At 35.7% G+C, this 17,500-nt stretch overlaps 1 protein-coding gene across 1 annotated transcript in view; it reads right to left on the reverse strand.

Moving 5' to 3' along the window:
- Positions 1-17,500, reverse strand: part of LOC142357070 (uncharacterized) — a 44,124-nt gene that overhangs the window by 503 nt on the left and 26,121 nt on the right. Inside the window, exons 3-4 of the mRNA XM_075408783.1 lie at positions 5,039-5,132; positions 44-201 (exon numbers count right to left, since the gene is read on the reverse strand). Coding sequence (XP_075264898.1) covers positions 44-201; positions 5,039-5,132 — 252 coding nt within the window. The remainder of the gene's footprint in view (positions 1-43; positions 202-5,038; positions 5,133-17,500) is intronic.

Consider the following 17,500-nt stretch of genomic DNA (forward strand, 5'->3'; position numbering starts at 1 on the left):
CTTAAAAAAATCATCATGTTTACAAAGCAAATGAAGTACTAACAAATAGTATACGACTCTTATGACGAGGAATATGGGCATGGCCACAACATAGATGTAGGGGAGGAGGGCTGGCCAGCCGAAGAAGGCAGCTGCAGTCAGAATAATACCACTCATGGACAGAAAGTAGATCACAACTGCAGATGTTTTATCACCTCCCCACTAAAATATAACAAACACATGCGCAGAAGAAACATACACAAATTTGTTAGCAATAATAACGAATAACTTATCTTACTAACAGTTACCGTTTCATTTTCTCTGCTGAGATTTTTCCATAAAACCAGAAGATACAGAAATCGCAAGGCTATTGCACACCCTAGCCAGAAACCGTGCGGGTGATTGTCTTGCAATATCTTGTAAGAACTTGCATGATTCGTGCAAGAATATACATAAATATCTTTCTTTTAAGACACCGGCAAGGGAACCGCTTTCTTGCAACATTCTTAGAAATGCATCAACTTGAGGCACCATATCACTAACACTTTTTTAATATAACGAGCCGAAGAAAACCATTAGATCACTGAAATCTAGAAAAACTTTTGTAGCAGAAATCTCTCCTCTCACGACAGTTGAAAAACGACAGCAAGTTGAAAAAATGTATAACGAAAATCTATAATTTAACATTCAAAAGTTGCGCTGGGAAACTTAATGTACCATGATATGGCAACAAAACGCGTGCAAAAGATAGCAATAAGCAACAATTAGTAAAAAAAAAATATATATATTTCAATGCTAAGACGGAACTATATTGAACAACTACAAACGACTCCCTCGAAATTTTCCATAATTAGCCACGAATTAGCCCACGTTGTCTCCATCGACTCTTTTTGCGACTATGACTTCTTCATTTTCACTGATTTATACAGATCCAATTTTTGTCCTTGATGTCGTTTGTTTCTTGAAAAATCAATGAAATTGAATTTTTTTTAATCTTTTGCGTCAACTTTTAGGCCTATTTTGTGGAAAATTTTTCAGCTTACCTCATTGAAAAATATATCTTTTCCTCTGCAGTTTTTTCAACCAAGTTTTACGTTCGATAACATTAACCTATTCGAAATCAATTGAGTGCATCTAAACGGTGCCAAAAAAGTGCTCTAAATCTAGTCGATTATAACTTTTGAACTTTTCAAGTTGAACGTCGAATTTTAACAGAGCGTTGATCATGGAGCTTTTCTTGTCATGTGTAATATAACAATTACCTTTCGAATCTAACTTTTACAGTTGTAGAAAATTACAGGCAATCAGTATATCTTTTTTCTTTGTATTTTGCTACGGCTCTTTGCTGTTATTGCCCCCCCCCCCCCACTTATACATGTTATAGCATATTGTTTGCATTTCATACCTTTACAGGCGAATGCAAAGGAAACCGAAGTAAAAGTAAAGCCGACAGAAAAGCAAGCCGAAAGTTATGTAATAGTTATGTAATCTATCAGAAATAATACATTGTTAGCCGTTACAATCAATACTGCGCGTATACAATAATGCATAATGTATTCCAATGCGCCAAAGAAACAAAAATATGTCAATTTTAGACATCTAGTGTGTACGGGCCTCAGCGGTCCGCTGTCCATGGCCATGCCTATCATCCGCTGTGGGATGTCATTCGGAAATCGCGGGCCAGTTATCGCGGCGAAGCCCGCCAGGAGCAACTTAAAATACCGGTATCCCAAACTTTTTCGGCCTACTTGACCTCATTTTCAAAATTCGGCTTACTTGCATATCGGCTTGCTTGACCGCCACCACCTTTACATATATGATTATATACAAACGGCGATCACAATTCAATTATGCAGCGAAGTTTTGAAATTAAGACGTATACATTAATTAAACTATGCTTATAATGTAAGCAGACAAAGAATAATGCGTGTTTTTAATAATTTTGCGCTTTTCTTTCACAGTAATAGCTTTATGGCTCTAATTTTTTGACAACCGGAAATAAAAATTTATCCATTTGTTTACCGGTACCGGCAATTTATTATGACTAAAATAATGGATCTATAAGGACCAAAAAGTAGGTCTATAATTACTCTCCAAAAATCAATAAGAACCAACGGCCGAACAAATTCCCCCTATCCAACTACAATTCAGTAAGGATAGCGGAGACCTTTTCATTGTTAGTTTAGGTATTTTACAGCATTCAGATAAAAATTTGGACAATCCCCGAACACGCAGGGACGTTCTCCTGGTCTATTGTCAGATGCTTCCGCATATATCCGAACATATATTCAGCGGGAACATATCCGAAGTCTTATAACAGCGACCTAAACAGAAATACTCAGCCTGTTAACTGTATTTTAACTAGTTCATGGAATACGATATGCAAATTTGCTCAATAACAAAAGGACAGCGACGCCTGTTGAGTTGCAAATAGACTGGTTATATAAGGTTGGGGGGGGGCTATAACAGAAAAGAGCCTTTGCTAATCCAATGAACATCAAAGAGGTTTATTGCAGCTATTTTGCCGGCTATGTTATCTGCAATTACATTTTTTTCCGATAGGCGGTTGGAAACAAATTGGTTGGTCAAACAGCGTCCTTGTATTGCAAATAAAGATAATTACGCTCTAAATTAGTTGGGAATTTTTACTGTAACTATTTATCACAAAATTGTATCATTATCATTATTATGAAAAGCACTCGGTACAAGCTGCCATTGGCGTAGTGCAAGATGTCACCGCTCAATGTGCACCAATTTTAGTGAGAGGTGGTTAAATTATGAATTGACAAATAACTGTTTAGCGTGGTCCCAGAATTTGGCCACAGAGAGAATCATTACTGTACCAGTGTTTTCCATTTAGAAACAAAATTGTGACATAGTATTTGAATAGAAAGAGTAAGTCTCAGTCTATACAGAGTATAAACGAACTGCTAGCCTTTTGTGCTTTATTTGTCTCTTGCTGTCGAAGCTACGACGAAGGAACAAGTGTTTTAGCCTGGTTGATTACGGTTCTCAAGGACTTTCAACGATTCTCAACGATTCTCTACTGTTCTCAGAAGGGAGTAGGTCTATAATTACTCTCCAAAAATCTATAAGAACCAACGGCCGAACAAATTCCCTCTATCCAACTACTATTCAGCAAGGATAGCGGAGACCTTTTCATTGTTAGTTTAGGTATTTTACAGCATTCAGATAAAGATTCGGACAACCCCCGAACACGCAGGGACGTTCTCCTGGTCTATTGTCAGATGCTTCCGCATATATCCAAAGTCTTTTAAAAGCGACCTAAAGAGAAATCCTCAGCCTGTTAACTGTATTTTAGCTAGTTCATAGAATATGATATGCAAATTGGCTCAATGACAAAAAGACAGCGACGCCTGTTGAGTTGCTAAGAAAAAAATTGAATCTTTTCCGTTTACGGAATGAGAATAATTTGGCGGGAATAATTATGTTCAGATGAAAGAAAGTAGGTAATTGTTAATCATTACGACGCAGAGTTATACCCAAATAGTCACGGGCAGATATGCCCGATGATGCTTGTATCTCGTGTTCGTTTTTACTATGTTAATACATTGAAAGTGGAACAATATTGTGGAAAATAGCTACTTTAGCAGAAACAGGCAAAATGGAAGGGAAATTAGAATCCCGTGTTCGCAAAAGTGTCCTAATCCTAGCCGCGAAATACAAGTACAATTTTTATATCCTATTTTTCGCAGGGCTGCTTGCATCACGCATCTGCTCCATTTATATATCGATTTTTCGCACGCAATGTAGCTCAATTTCGCATATAATCCGCAATTAAGCCTATCTTAATTACTACTTATTTAATTAAGCCTATCTTATTACTACTAGTAGTACTTTATTACTACTTTATTACTACTTATAGTACTTTATTGCTACTTATTACTACTTATTAGTACTATTTATTACTACTTATTAAAGTTGGCCAGTCCCACATTGATATACAAAGCCTTTGATGTGCGAGGGATTTTTCGGGGAAAAAATCAATTTTTGTGGTTGCATATATTTAAAGCACTTTAAAGCTTTGAAAGCTTCAATTAATTCTTTATTAAATTGCTTATTGCATGCTCAAAATGTGCGCGTATAATAGATACCTAAATTGAGCGGAAACGTGCTACAAGATCTGTTACCTACTTTTCGCACCGAATGTTCTTTCATTTCGCAAAATTGGTGGAACCCCTTTTGCGAGAAGTAAGATACAAAGGATGTCTCCTAATTTCGATCATTGTATTTATCTAATTTTCGAGCCAATTTTACTAAGGCGGAAAGTTTGGGGTATACCTCTGCGTCGTAATGCATTCACCGTTAAATAACAGTCGGCAATTAATTATGTGCAGATTGATAGAAGCCGTGAATTATTCACCCTAAGTTTAATGACAGTCTGTAATTATTCATGCAAAGTTAAGTGGCATAAGGTTTTTTCATGCTCAGCTTCCCAAAAAAACTCTCTGTTTGAAGGTCTGTAATTTCCAAAAGCTGACATGAACAGGAAAAAACATAACGCTTTTTGCATGATACAGTACTGATTTTCTCGGGACTTTTGTTGCTCTATCATATGTGGACTACGTCGAATTATATTTTAATTCTCTTTGATTCGACTCATAGTCGGGATAATTTTGCCTGATAGTCCCATATTGCATCGAACGATGAATCTGCTAATTCGAATCATAAAAATGTTTGTTTTATTTGTTTAGTTTCAATCCAATGAGCTAACGAAGAAATTTAGCAGCTCAGATAACTTATCACATCAAAAGCTGCCAATTAACACAAGCGACACTACAAAATTTAAAAAGCTCTATTAATGACTTAGACGTATTTTGTGTAAGAAACCACTACCTCCATACACGTCCTACGTATAGCTTCGAAGAAGCATTTATGGTTGATGTCAAACTGGGCTGAAACTTGTTATGTCTATCATCCTCTTAAAGTTGGCATGTCAATTTATTAAAAAAGACCATTTTTGTCGTTAATAATTCGAATTCGCTGTACTAATTGTTATTAATTAACAGTAAGTTAGTCTAGTCTTTGTGCTAAATACCTCGTTTATAAGATTGGAGCATCCATCCCCCAGGGTAGTAGTCTCCACCACCACACCCCCTCCTCCACCTCCATGTCGGTTTTGACGCTGTTGGCTGCATGAAAAAAAAATAAAAGTTCATTCAACAAAATTGTTGATTAAAGTTGTTTACCTCCAGACACACAACACGAATCCAACAAGGACATAAGCCGTATAATTTTATAAGGCATGTATATTTTTTCCCAAAACTGCTAATACGTGATGAACCGGTTTGACTGTAACCGGACTTGGATCTCAGAGAATTTAAGCGCTGAACCAGCACATTTCAATTGTAAAAATTAAATTCAGTTCTGAAACATTGCATCTCCAGAATATTTTAGGCTTCTTTATGTGCATTTCTTCTCATTTCGTCTCATTATGATTATTTTGAGATCATGGAGTTAGCCTAGGCTAAACATATCCTGTTCAGTCTGAAAATTACTCTTACCCCTAAAAAAGTCTGAGCAGAGTAATGTCATACTTTTGTAGCTTATAACTGGTTATTACTATAGTAGTACAAACACTATTTATATAAAAGCTAGTTTGTAGGCAATTACCACAAAATTCAGTTAGCTTAGTGGCAAATTAAATGTTACAAGTACCCACGCGGAAGTTCGAATCGCATATAAATCAAACCGTGTTGGTGGGGGTTGAGCTGAGCATATTATTTTTCATAGAGTAGATTTTACTCAAAATCAAGACTGGCCCGTGTAAATTGGGACATGAACAGAGTACTGGTCATCCTAAAAAACAGAAAGTCTATACTGATTCAGCGCTGATTTACTCTGGCACCAACCTCCGGGTACCCAGCTTTTATTCACGTTGTGAGAATATGGAAACAATAGAATTTAAAAATCTCCAGGTTAACCATGAGGAATACAAAAAATATATAATATAGATCCCACGAGTTTTCTTAACAAACGCACAAACTAATGCATTATTCTTTAAAAAAAAAGTCCTGCAAAAATATAAAATTTACCTTGGACATGTAAGATCTTTTAATTTTTTTAGTATCATAAGAAATCTATTGCGCTGGTCTCACAAACCGTGAACTGACGTTTATTGAAAAAAAATTTTCCGACAGAAATCAAGACTTCAAGTTTTTGGACAATTTTTGCGAGCTCTTTATAAAAATTTTATATCAGTCTAGCACATGATGTGGAGATGACTGATTTTAAGGGATTAGGTTATAAATTGATTTTCTGATGTAAATTTAATATTCCTCTTACCATATATATAAACCTTCACTTATTATTATACCGGTTAAACCTATCACAAATTTAGTTAAAGCCAGTTTTTCTAAAATTAATTTCAGTGAAAAGTTCTCATTTTTCTCAGTTTTCAAACATTTTTTCCAATTGAGAAGCACACAGAATTGAAATTTCACGGCTTGCTCCAAGAATACGATTTTTATCCCTTCAATTACGACAAATTTCGGTGCAATAGAACTTTCAGTTAGAGCACTGCAAATTCAAAATTTAAGTTTTGAAGGTTGTACACCGACATCAGGGACTTTATATATCTATTTATCAAGATACTTTTTTAATGTATTTATTCGTTTCTTTACTATTTGTTTTATTCATTTATTTAACTTATTTATTTGTTTACTTTTTTTTTATTTGTTTATTTATTTATTTATTTGTTTATCTTTTAATTTGTTTATTTATTTTTATTTACTTTCATTTATTTATTCAATTATTTATATATTTACATTTATATGATGTGCTTCTCAATTAGAAAAATTGATTTAAAACTGAGAAAAATGAGATTTTTTTACTGAAATTCATATTAGAAAAACTGGCTTTAAATAAATTTTTGATAGATTTAAGCGGTATAATATTAAGTGAAGGTATAAATGGTAAGAGGACTATTAAACTTACATTACAACATCAATTTATAACTTAATCGCATGAAATCAGTCATCTCCACATCATGTGCTAGACTGATATAAAATTTTTATAAAGAGCTCGCAAAAATTGTCCAAAAACTTGAAGTCTTAATTTCTCTCGGAAAATTTTTTTTCAATAAACGTCAGTTCACGGTTTGTGAGACCAGTGCAATTGTTATCTCAGGATACTCAAAAAAAATTAAAAGATCTTAGTTTGTTCGTTGTTAAGAAAACTCGTAGGATATATGTTATATATTTTTTGTATTCCTCTTGGTAAACCTGGAGATGCTTGAATTCTTTTGTTTCCATATTCTCACAAAGTTAATAAAAACTGGATACCCTGAGGCTGGTGGCAGCGCAAATCAGCCCTGAACCATTCTAAAGGCATTCTTGTTTTTTGGGATGGCCAGTACTCTGTTCATATCACTATTTATATTGGCCAGACTGATTTTTTAGTAAAATTTACTTCATGATAAACAATATTTTTAGCTTAACTCCCGCCAACAAGGTTTGCTTTATATGAGATACGAAATTCCGGGTAGGCACTTGTGACATTTATCTGCGTAGCAAGTCATAACCACTGAGCTAATTGGACTTTGTGGTAATTGCCTACAAACCAGCCTAAGTGTAAATATTGTGTATACTGCTATGGTAATTACCAGTTATAAACTACAAAAGTGTGAATTTTCTCCTCTGCTCAGACATAATTTTGGGGTATGAGTAATTTTCAGACTATACGGGATAAAATTAACTCTATGACCTCAATATAATCCAAATAAAGAAATACTGCACATAAAGAAACTTAAATTTTTATGGAAATAACATGTTTGAGAACTGAATTAAGTGTTTGCTCTTGAAATGTGCTGGTTCAGCGCTGAAATGCTCTGCAACTCAAGTCCGGGTTGTGCTCAATCAACATAAATTTCACATAGTCTAATATTAATTGGGTAGGGAATTACCGCATGCGGTCATGCCTAATGGGAGATGGAAATTGACATGAATTTATCACAATTGAACAAGAAATCATTATTCTCCAAAAAATATAAGTTTAAAAGACGCAAGCCGAATCAGAGCTAATTTTTAGCCGTCTTGTGATTCTGACAAGAGTTTAGATTGTATTGATGCTTATTCGCATCTAAACTCGAATAGGAGTAATGGTTTTCTACATATTTTACGACTCCATCAACTTGTTGCATTCTTCAGGTTGTATTCTACAGGTTGATTCGACCGGTTGTATTCTACAAGTTGTATTTTATTCACAGGTTGTATTCTACAGAATGCTTCTACTCACAATTTGTATTCTAAGAGTTGTATTCTACTCACAAGTTATATTCTACAGGTTGTATTCTATTCACAGGTTTTATTCTACAGGTTGTATTTTACTCACTGGTTCTATTCTACGGGTTTTATTCTGCTTACAAGTTATATTCTACAGGTTTCAATCTACTCACAGGTTGTATACTTCAGGTTGTATTCTACTCACAGGTTGTGTTCTACAGGTTGTATTCTACTCCCAGGTTGTACTCTATAGGTTGCATTCTACTCACAGGCTGTTTTCTACAGTTAGTATTCTACCTACAGGTTGTATTATACTGGTTGTATTATACCCACAGGTCGTATTCTAAAGGTTGTATTCTACTCACAGTTTGTATTCTACGGGTTGTATTCTGCTCTCAGGTTGTGTTCTACAGGTTGTATTCTACCCACAAGTTGTATTCCACAAGTTGTATTCTACTCACAGGTTGAATTCTGCAAGTTGTATTCTATTCACAGGTTGTATTCTACAGTTAGTATTCTGCTCACAGCTTGTACTTTACAGGTATTATTCTACTCAAAGTTTGTATTCTACGGGTTGTAACCTGCTCACAGGTTGTGTTTTACATGTTGTATTCTACCTAGAGATTGTACTCTACTGGTTGTATTCTACCCACAGGTTGTATTATTCAGGTTGTATACTACTCACAGGTTGAATCTTTCAAGTTGTATTCTACTCACAGGTTGTATTCTACAGTTAGTGTTCTACTCACAGGTTGTATTTTACAGGTAGTATTCTACTCAAAGTTTGTATTCTAGGGGTTGTATTCTGCTCACAGGTTGTGTTTTAGATGTTTTATTCCACTCACAGGTTGTATTTTACAGGATGTATTCTACTCACAGTTTGTAATCTACGGGATGTAATCTTCTCACAGGCTGTATTCTACAGGTAGTCTTCTACTAACAGGTTGTTTTCTACAGGTAGCATTCTACTCACAGGTTGTGTTCTTCAGTTCGTATTCTAGTCACAGTTTGTATTCTACGGGTTGTATTCTGCTCACAGGTTGTGTTCTACAGGTTGTATTCTACTCACAGGTTGTATTCTACAGTTTGTAATCTACTCACAGGTTGTATTCTACAGGTTGTATTCTACTCACAGTTTGTATTCTACAAGTAAAATTCTACTAACAGGTTGTATTCTACTCACAAGTTGAATTCTACAAGTTGTAATCTACTCACAGACTGTATTCTACAGTTAGTATTCCACTCACAGGTTGTAATTTACAGGTAGTATTCTACTCAAAGGCTGTATTCTACAGGTCGTATGCTACCTACAGGCTGTATTCTACAAGTTGTTTTCAAATCACAGAATGTAATCTATAGGTAGTATTCCACTCACAGATTGTAATCTACAGGTTGTATTCTACTCACAGGTTTTGTTCTACAGGTTGTATTCTAATCACAGGTTGTATTCTACTGGTTGTATTCTACCACAAGTTGTATTCTACAGGTTGGGTTCTACCCACAGGTTGTATTCTACAGGTTGTATTCTACTCACAGTTTGTATTCTACGTGATGTAATCTGCTCACAGGTTGTATTCTACAGGTAGTATTCTACTAACAGGTTGTATTCTAAAGGTTGTATTTTATCCACAGGATGTATTCTTCAGTTTGTATTCTACTCACAGATTGTATTCTACTGGTTGTATTCTACCACAGGTTGTATTCTACTGGTTGGGTTCTACCCAAAGGTTGTATTCTACAGGTTGTGTTCTACTCACAGTTTGTATTCTACGGGTTGTATTCTGCTCACAGGTTGTGTTCTACAGGTTGTATTCTACTCACAGGTTGTATTCTACAGTTTGTAATCTACTCACAGGTCATATTCTACAGGTTTTACTCTACTCACAGTTTTTATTCTACAACTAAAATTCTACTAAGAGATTGTATTCTACAGATTGTATTCTACTCACAGGTTGAATTCTACAAGTTGTATTCTACTCACAGACTGTATTCTACAGTTAGTATTCCACTCACAGGTTGTAATTTACAGGTAGTATTCTACTCAAAGGCTGTATTCTACAGGTCGTATGCTACCCAGAGGCTGTATTCTACAGGTTGTATTCTACTCACAGAAGGTAATCTATAGATAGTATTCCACTCACAGATTGTAATCTACAGGTTTGATTCTACTCACAGGTTGTTTTCTAGAGGTTGTGTTCAACTCACAGGTTGTTTTCTACTCACAGGTTTTGTTCTACAGGTTGTATTCTACTCACAGATTGTATTCTACTGGTTGTATTCTACCACAGGTTGTATTCTACAGGTTGGGTTCTACCCACAGGCTGTATTCTACAGGTTGTGTTCTACTCACAGTTTGTATTCTACGGGATGTAATCTGCTCACAGGTTGTATTCTACAGGTAGTATTCTACTAACAGGTTGTATTCTAAAGGTTGTATTCTATCCACAGGATGTATTCTTCAGTTTGTATTCTACTCACAGATTGTATTCTACTGGTTGTATTCTACCACAGGTTGTATTCTACTGGTTGGGTTCTACCCAAAGGTTGTATTCTACAGGTTGTGTTCTAGTCACAGTTTGTATTCTACGGGTTGTATTCTGCTCACAGGTTGTGTTCTACAGGTTGTATTCTACTCACAGGTTGTATTCTACAGTTTGTAATCTACTCACAGGTCGTATTCTACAGGTTGTACTCTACTCACAGTTTTTATTCTACAACTAAAATTCTACTAAGAGGTTGTATTCTACAGATTGTATTCTACTCACAGTTTGAATTCTACAAGTTGTATTCTACTCACAGACTGTATTCTACAGTTAGTATTCCACTCACAGGTTGTATTTCACAGGTAGTATTCTACTCAAAGGCTGTATTCTACAGGTCGTATGCTACCCAGAGGCTGTATTCTACAGGTTGTATTCTACACACAGAAGGTAATCTATAGATAGTATTCCACTCACAAATTGTAATCTACAGGTTTTATTCTACTCACAGGTTGTTTTCTAGAGGTTGTGTTCAACTCACAGGTTGTTTTCTACTCACAGGTTTTGTTCTACAGGTTGTATTCTACTCACAGATTGTATTCTACTGGTTGTATTCTACCACAGGTTGTATTCTACAGTTTGGGTTCTACCCAGAGGCTGTATTCTACAGGTTGTGTTCTACTCACAGTTTGTATTCTACGGGATGTAATCTGCTCACAGGTTGTATTCTACAGGTAGTAATCTACTAACAGGTTGTATTCTAAAGGTTGTATTCCATCCACAGATTGTATTCTTCAGTTTGTATTCTACTCACTGATTGTATTCTACTGGTTGTATTCTACCACAGGTTTTATTCTACAGGTTGGGTTCTACCCACAGGTTGTATTCTACAGGTTGTGTTCTACTCACAGTTTGTATTCTACGGGATGTAATCTGCTCACAGGTTGTATTCTACAGGTAGTATTCTACTAACAGGTTGTATTCTACAGTTTTTAATCTACTCACAGGTTGTATTCTACAGGTTGTATTCTACTCACATTTTTTATTCTACAAGTAAAATTCTACTAACAGGTTGTATTCTACAGATTGTATTCTACTCACAGGTTGAATTCTACAACTTGTATTCTACTCACAGACTGTATTCTACAGTTAGTATTCCACTCACAGGTTGTACTTTACAGGTAGTATTCTACTCAAAGGTTGTATTCTACAGGTCGTATGCTACCCACAGGCTGTATTCTAAAGGTTGTATTCTACTTACAGAATGTAATTTATAGGTAGTATTCCACTCACAGATTGTAATCTACAGGTTGTATTCTACTCACAGGTTGTTTTCTATAGGTTGTGTTCAACTCACAGGTTGTATTCTACTCACAGGTTTTGTTCTACAGGTTGTATTCTACTCACAGATTGTATTCTACTTGTTGTATTCTACCACAGGTTGTATTCTACAGGTAGTATTCTACTAACAGGTTGTATTTTAAAGGTTGTATTCTATCCACAGGATGTATTCTTCAGTTTGTATTCTACTCACTAATTGTATTCTACTGGATGTATTCTACCACAGGTTTTATTCTACAGGTTGGGTTCTACCCACAGGTTGTATTCTACAGGTTGTGTTCTACTCACAGTTTGTGTTCTACGGGATGTAATCTGCTCACAGGTTGTATTCTAGAGGTAGTATTCTGCTAACAGGTTGTATTCTACAGTTTCTAATCTACTCACAGGTTGTATTCTATAAGTTGTATTCTACTCACAGTTTTTATTCTACAAGTAAAATTCTACTAACAGGTTGTATTCTACAGATTGTATTCTACTCACAGGTTGAATTCTACAAGTTGTATTCTACTCACAGACTGTATTCTACAGTTAGTATTCCACTCACAGGTTGTATTTTACAGGTAGTATTCTACTCAAAGGCTGTATTCTACAGGTCGTATGCTACCCACAGGCTGTATTCTACAGGTTGTATTCTACTCACAGAATGTAGTCTATAGGTAGTATTCCACTCACAGATTGTAATCTACAGGTTGTATTCTACTCACAGGTTGTTTTCTATAGGTTGTGTTCAACTCACAGGTTGTATTCTACTCACAGGTTTTGTTCTACAGGTTGTATTCTACTCACAGATTGCATTCTACTGGTTGTATTCTACCACAGGTTGTATTCTACAGGTTGGGTTCTACCAACATGTTGTATTCTACAGGTTGTATTCTACTCACAGTTTGTATTCTACGGGATGTAATCTGCTCACAGGTTGTATTCTACAGGTAGTATTCTACTAACGGGTTGTATTCTAAAGGTTGTATTCTATCCACAGGATGTATTCTTCAGTTTGTATTCTACTCACAGATTGTATTCTACAGGTCGTATTGTATTCACAGGTTGTATTCTACAGGTTGTACTCTACTCACAGTTTTTATTCTACAACTAAAATTCTACTAAGAGGTTGTATTCTACAGATTGTATTCTACTCACAGGTTGAATTCTACAAGTTGTATTCTACTCACAGTTTTTATTCTACAAGTAAAATTCTACTAACAGGTTGTATTCTACAGATTGTATTCTACTCACAGGTTGAATTCTACAAGTTGTATTCTACTCACAGACTGTATTCTACAGTTAGTATTCCACTCACAGGTTGTATTTTACAGGTAGTATTCTACTCAAAGGCTGTATTCTACAGGTCGTATGCTACCCACAGGCTGTATTCTACAGGTTGTATTCTACTCACAGGTTGTTTTCTATAGGTTGTGTTCAACTCACAGGTTGTATTCTACTCACAGGTTTTGTTCTACAGGTTGTATTCTACTCACAGATTGTATTCTACTGGTTGTATTCTACCACAGGTTGTATTCTACAGGTTGGGTTCTACCAACATGTTGTATTCTACAGGTTGTATTCTACTCACAGTTTGTATTCTACGGGATGTAATCTGCTCACAGGTTGTATTCTACAGGTAGTATTCTACTAACGGGTTGTTTTCTAAAGGTTGTATTCTATCCACAGGATGTATTCTTCAGTTTGTATTCTACTCACAGGTTGTATTCTACAGTTTGTAATCTACTCACAGGTCGTATTCTACAGGTTGTACTCTACTCACAGTTTTTATTCTACAACTAAAATTCTACTAAGAGGTTGTATTCTACAGATTGTATTCTACTCACAGGTTGAATTCTACAAGTTGTATTCTACTCACAGACCGTATTCTACAGTTAGTATTCCACTCACAGGTTGTATTTTACAGGTAGTATTCTACTCAAAGGCTGTATTCTACAGGTCGTATGCTACCCAGAGGCTGTATTCTACAGGTTGTATTCTACTCACAGAAGGTAATCTATAGATAGTATTCCACTCACAAATTGTAATCTACAGGTTTTATTCTACTCACAGGTTGTTTTCTAGAGGTTGTGTTCAACTCACAGGTTGTTTTCTACTCACAGGTTTTGTTCTACAGGTTGTATTCTACTCACAGATTGTATTCTACTGGTTGTATTCTACCACAGGTTGTATTCTACAGGTTGGGTTCTACCCACAGGCTGTATTCTACAGGTTGTGTTCTACTCACAGTTTGTATTCTACGGGATGTAATCTGCTCACAGGTTGTATTCTACAGGTAGTAATCTACTAACAGGTTGTATTCTAAAGGTTGTATTCTATCCACAGATTGTATTCTTCAGTTTGTATTCTACTCACTGATTGTATTCTACTGGTTGTATTCTACCACAGGTTTTATTCTACAGGTTGGGTTCTACCCACAGGTTGTATTCTACAGGTTGTGTTCTACTCACAGTTTGTATTCTACGGGATGTAATCTGCTCACAGGTTGTATTCTACAGGTAGTATTCTACTAACAGGTTGTATTCTACAGTTTTTAATCTACTCACAGGTTGTATTCTACAGGTTGTATTCTGCTCACATTTTTTATTCTACAAGTAAAATTCTACTAACAGGTTGTATTCTACAGATTGTATTCTACTCACAGGTTGAATTCTACAACTTGTATTCTACTCACAGACTGTATTCTACAGTTAGTATTCCACTCACAGGTTGTACTTTACAGGTAGTATTCTACTCAAAGGTTGTATTCTACAGGTCGTATGCTACCCACAGGCTGTATTCTAAAGGTTGTATTCTACTTACAGAATGTAATCTATAGGTAGTATTCCACTCACAGATTGTAATCTACAGGTTGTATTCTACTCACAGGTTGTTTTCTATAGGTTGTGTTCGACTCACAGGTTGTATTCTACTCACAGGTTTTGTTCTACAGGTTGTATTCTACTCACAGACTGTATTCTACTTGTTGTATTCTACCACAGGTTGTATTCTACAGGTAGTATTCTACTAACAGGTTGTATTCTAAAGGTTGTATTCTATCCACAGGATGTATTCTTCAGTTTGTATTCTACTCACTAATTGTATTCTACTGGTTGTATTCTACCACAGGTTTTATTCTACAGGTTGGGTTCTACCCACAGGATGTATTCTACAGGTTGTGTTCTACTCACAGTTTGTGTTCTACGGGATGTAATCTGCTCACAGGTTGTATTCTACAGGTAGTATTCTGCTAACAGGTTGTATTCTACAGTTTCTAATCTACTCACAGGTTGTATTCTACAAGTTGTATTCTACTGACAGTTTTTATTCTACAAGTAAAATTCTACTAACAGGTTGTATTCTACAGATTGTATTCTACTCACAGGTTGAATTCTACAAGTTGTATTCTACTCACAGACTGTATTCTACAGTTAGTATTCCACTCACAGGTTGTGTTTTACAGGTAGTATTCTACTCAAAGGCTGTATTCTACAGGTCGTATGCTACCCACAGGCTGTATTCTACAGGTTGTATTCTACTCACAGAATGTAGTCTATAGGTAGTATTCCACTCACAGATTGTAATCTACAGGTTGTATTCTACTCACAGGTTGTTTTCTATAGGTTGTGTTCAACTCACAGGTTGTATTCTACTCACAGGTTTTGTTCTACAGGTTGTATTCTACTCACAGATTGTATTCTACTGGTTGTATTCTACCACAGGTTGTATTCTACAGGTTGGGTTCTACCAACATGTTGTATTCTACAGGTTGTATTCTACTCACAGTTTGTATTATACGGGATGTAATCTGCTCACAGGTTGTATTCTACAGGTAGTATTCTACTAACGGGTTGTTTTCTAAAGGTTGTATTCTATCCACAGGATGTATTCTTCAGTTTGTATTCTACTCACAGATTGTATTCTACAGGTCGTATTGTATTTACAGGTTGTATTCTACAGTTTTGTATTCTACCCACAGTTTGTATTCTACAGGTTGTTTCTATTCACAGGTTTTCTTTTAGAGGTCGTATTCTAATCACAGGTTGTTTTCTACGGGTTGATTTAGCTGAAGAACTGTTGTTGATCACCTGAATTTGCGTCCGTTCTTTTCGAAAGTTGACTTCTGTTTTCTGAACATTGGATTCCACCCCATCACTCACCAGCCTCCCTCACCTACTTATTCCCAAACTTTAAGAAAATTGTTAAAATTTGAACTAAAAAATTGGGCAAAAAAATTTTTTCTGCATTTTGGCATTTTAATAAACTTTCAAACTTTCAATTAAACGTCGGTTTTCCGCTTTTTGTTCTCCCTCATTTTTTTCATTTAGGCAAAGTTGGTTGTGCGCTCAGTGATTAAGTTTCACGATTCTTTGAGTTTCAATTATTACACTGCTTTCCAATTGCTTTTGCAATGTTTTCAATTGCTGAAGCATGGATTGAACTTTGACTTTTTGGTTTCTGTCTTTCCTAGAACGTTGATTTCGTTTTCGGATTTTATGAAAAGTTCAATTTTTAATGCACAGGTTAGAGAAACTGATGGTGACTTGGACGACTTTGGATCCTGTAACAGTCTCTCTTCTCTATGCAAAACATTAAAAAAACCCTCACCTACTTACACACTCCTCCAACTTACCCCCACCCCCAAAACCTCCCTTCCAGAAAGCTATCTACCTAACTATTAAACCCCCAGAACCCACCGCTACCCCTCTCTCCACTAATCCCACCCCTCACCTCGTTTCACTTTTTCGTTAGGTGCTTCCCTAGCCGAGTTTTCACCCTTAATCCAGCCCTAATTAGCTGGGATTAGAGTGTAATGCAAATTCAACTCCCATTTATTGGGAAAAGAGTGTAAGAGTGTAATTGTAAAAAATTACACTGTATTTACTCTCTTTTCTCCACTCTTCGGACACTCTTTGCAAAAGTGTATTTTAGGGTGGACTGATAAAAACTACACTCTTTTAAAATTACCATTATAACCAATATGAAACGTTAAGTTGTTTTAGCAGTTGGCGCAATGGTTGATGCAGTAAGCGAAAGTAGCATGTTGGACATAGGAAAGGTCGGGTATCGATCCTCACGACCTTCTTCCACTTTGATTTTTCAAAATTTCACTTATGTAATTAAACACTTCCACCGTTAATTAAGCGAAGAAATAAGGGTGTAAAATTTTTATTTTTACACCCTTTACACTCTTTTCCTCGTTATTTTTGTGGAAAATCCTCGGCCCGGGTAAGTATACTGATTTCGATGGAAAAACCTAAATTCGAAGTGAAAAGCCTATTGAGCTGCAAATGGTGCCTTGTTTGTCGTTCTGCCATACTTTATGAGTTTTTGTTAGATCGATCTTCATTTGACATTTTTCAATTTCTCATGTCTGTTTTTTAAATATATGTTTTGGCGAAACTCCCTTAAAACAACAAACCCCAGTAAATCATGCACTTTTTGCTAATTCGTTGAAAATGTCTGTCTTTTTCTGAC

This window comes from Convolutriloba macropyga, unplaced genomic scaffold (assembly GCF_964194025.1).
Source record: "Convolutriloba macropyga unplaced genomic scaffold, txConMacr16.3 SCAFFOLD_570, whole genome shotgun sequence".
Taxonomy (NCBI): Eukaryota; Metazoa; Xenacoelomorpha; order Acoela; family Convolutidae; genus Convolutriloba; species Convolutriloba macropyga.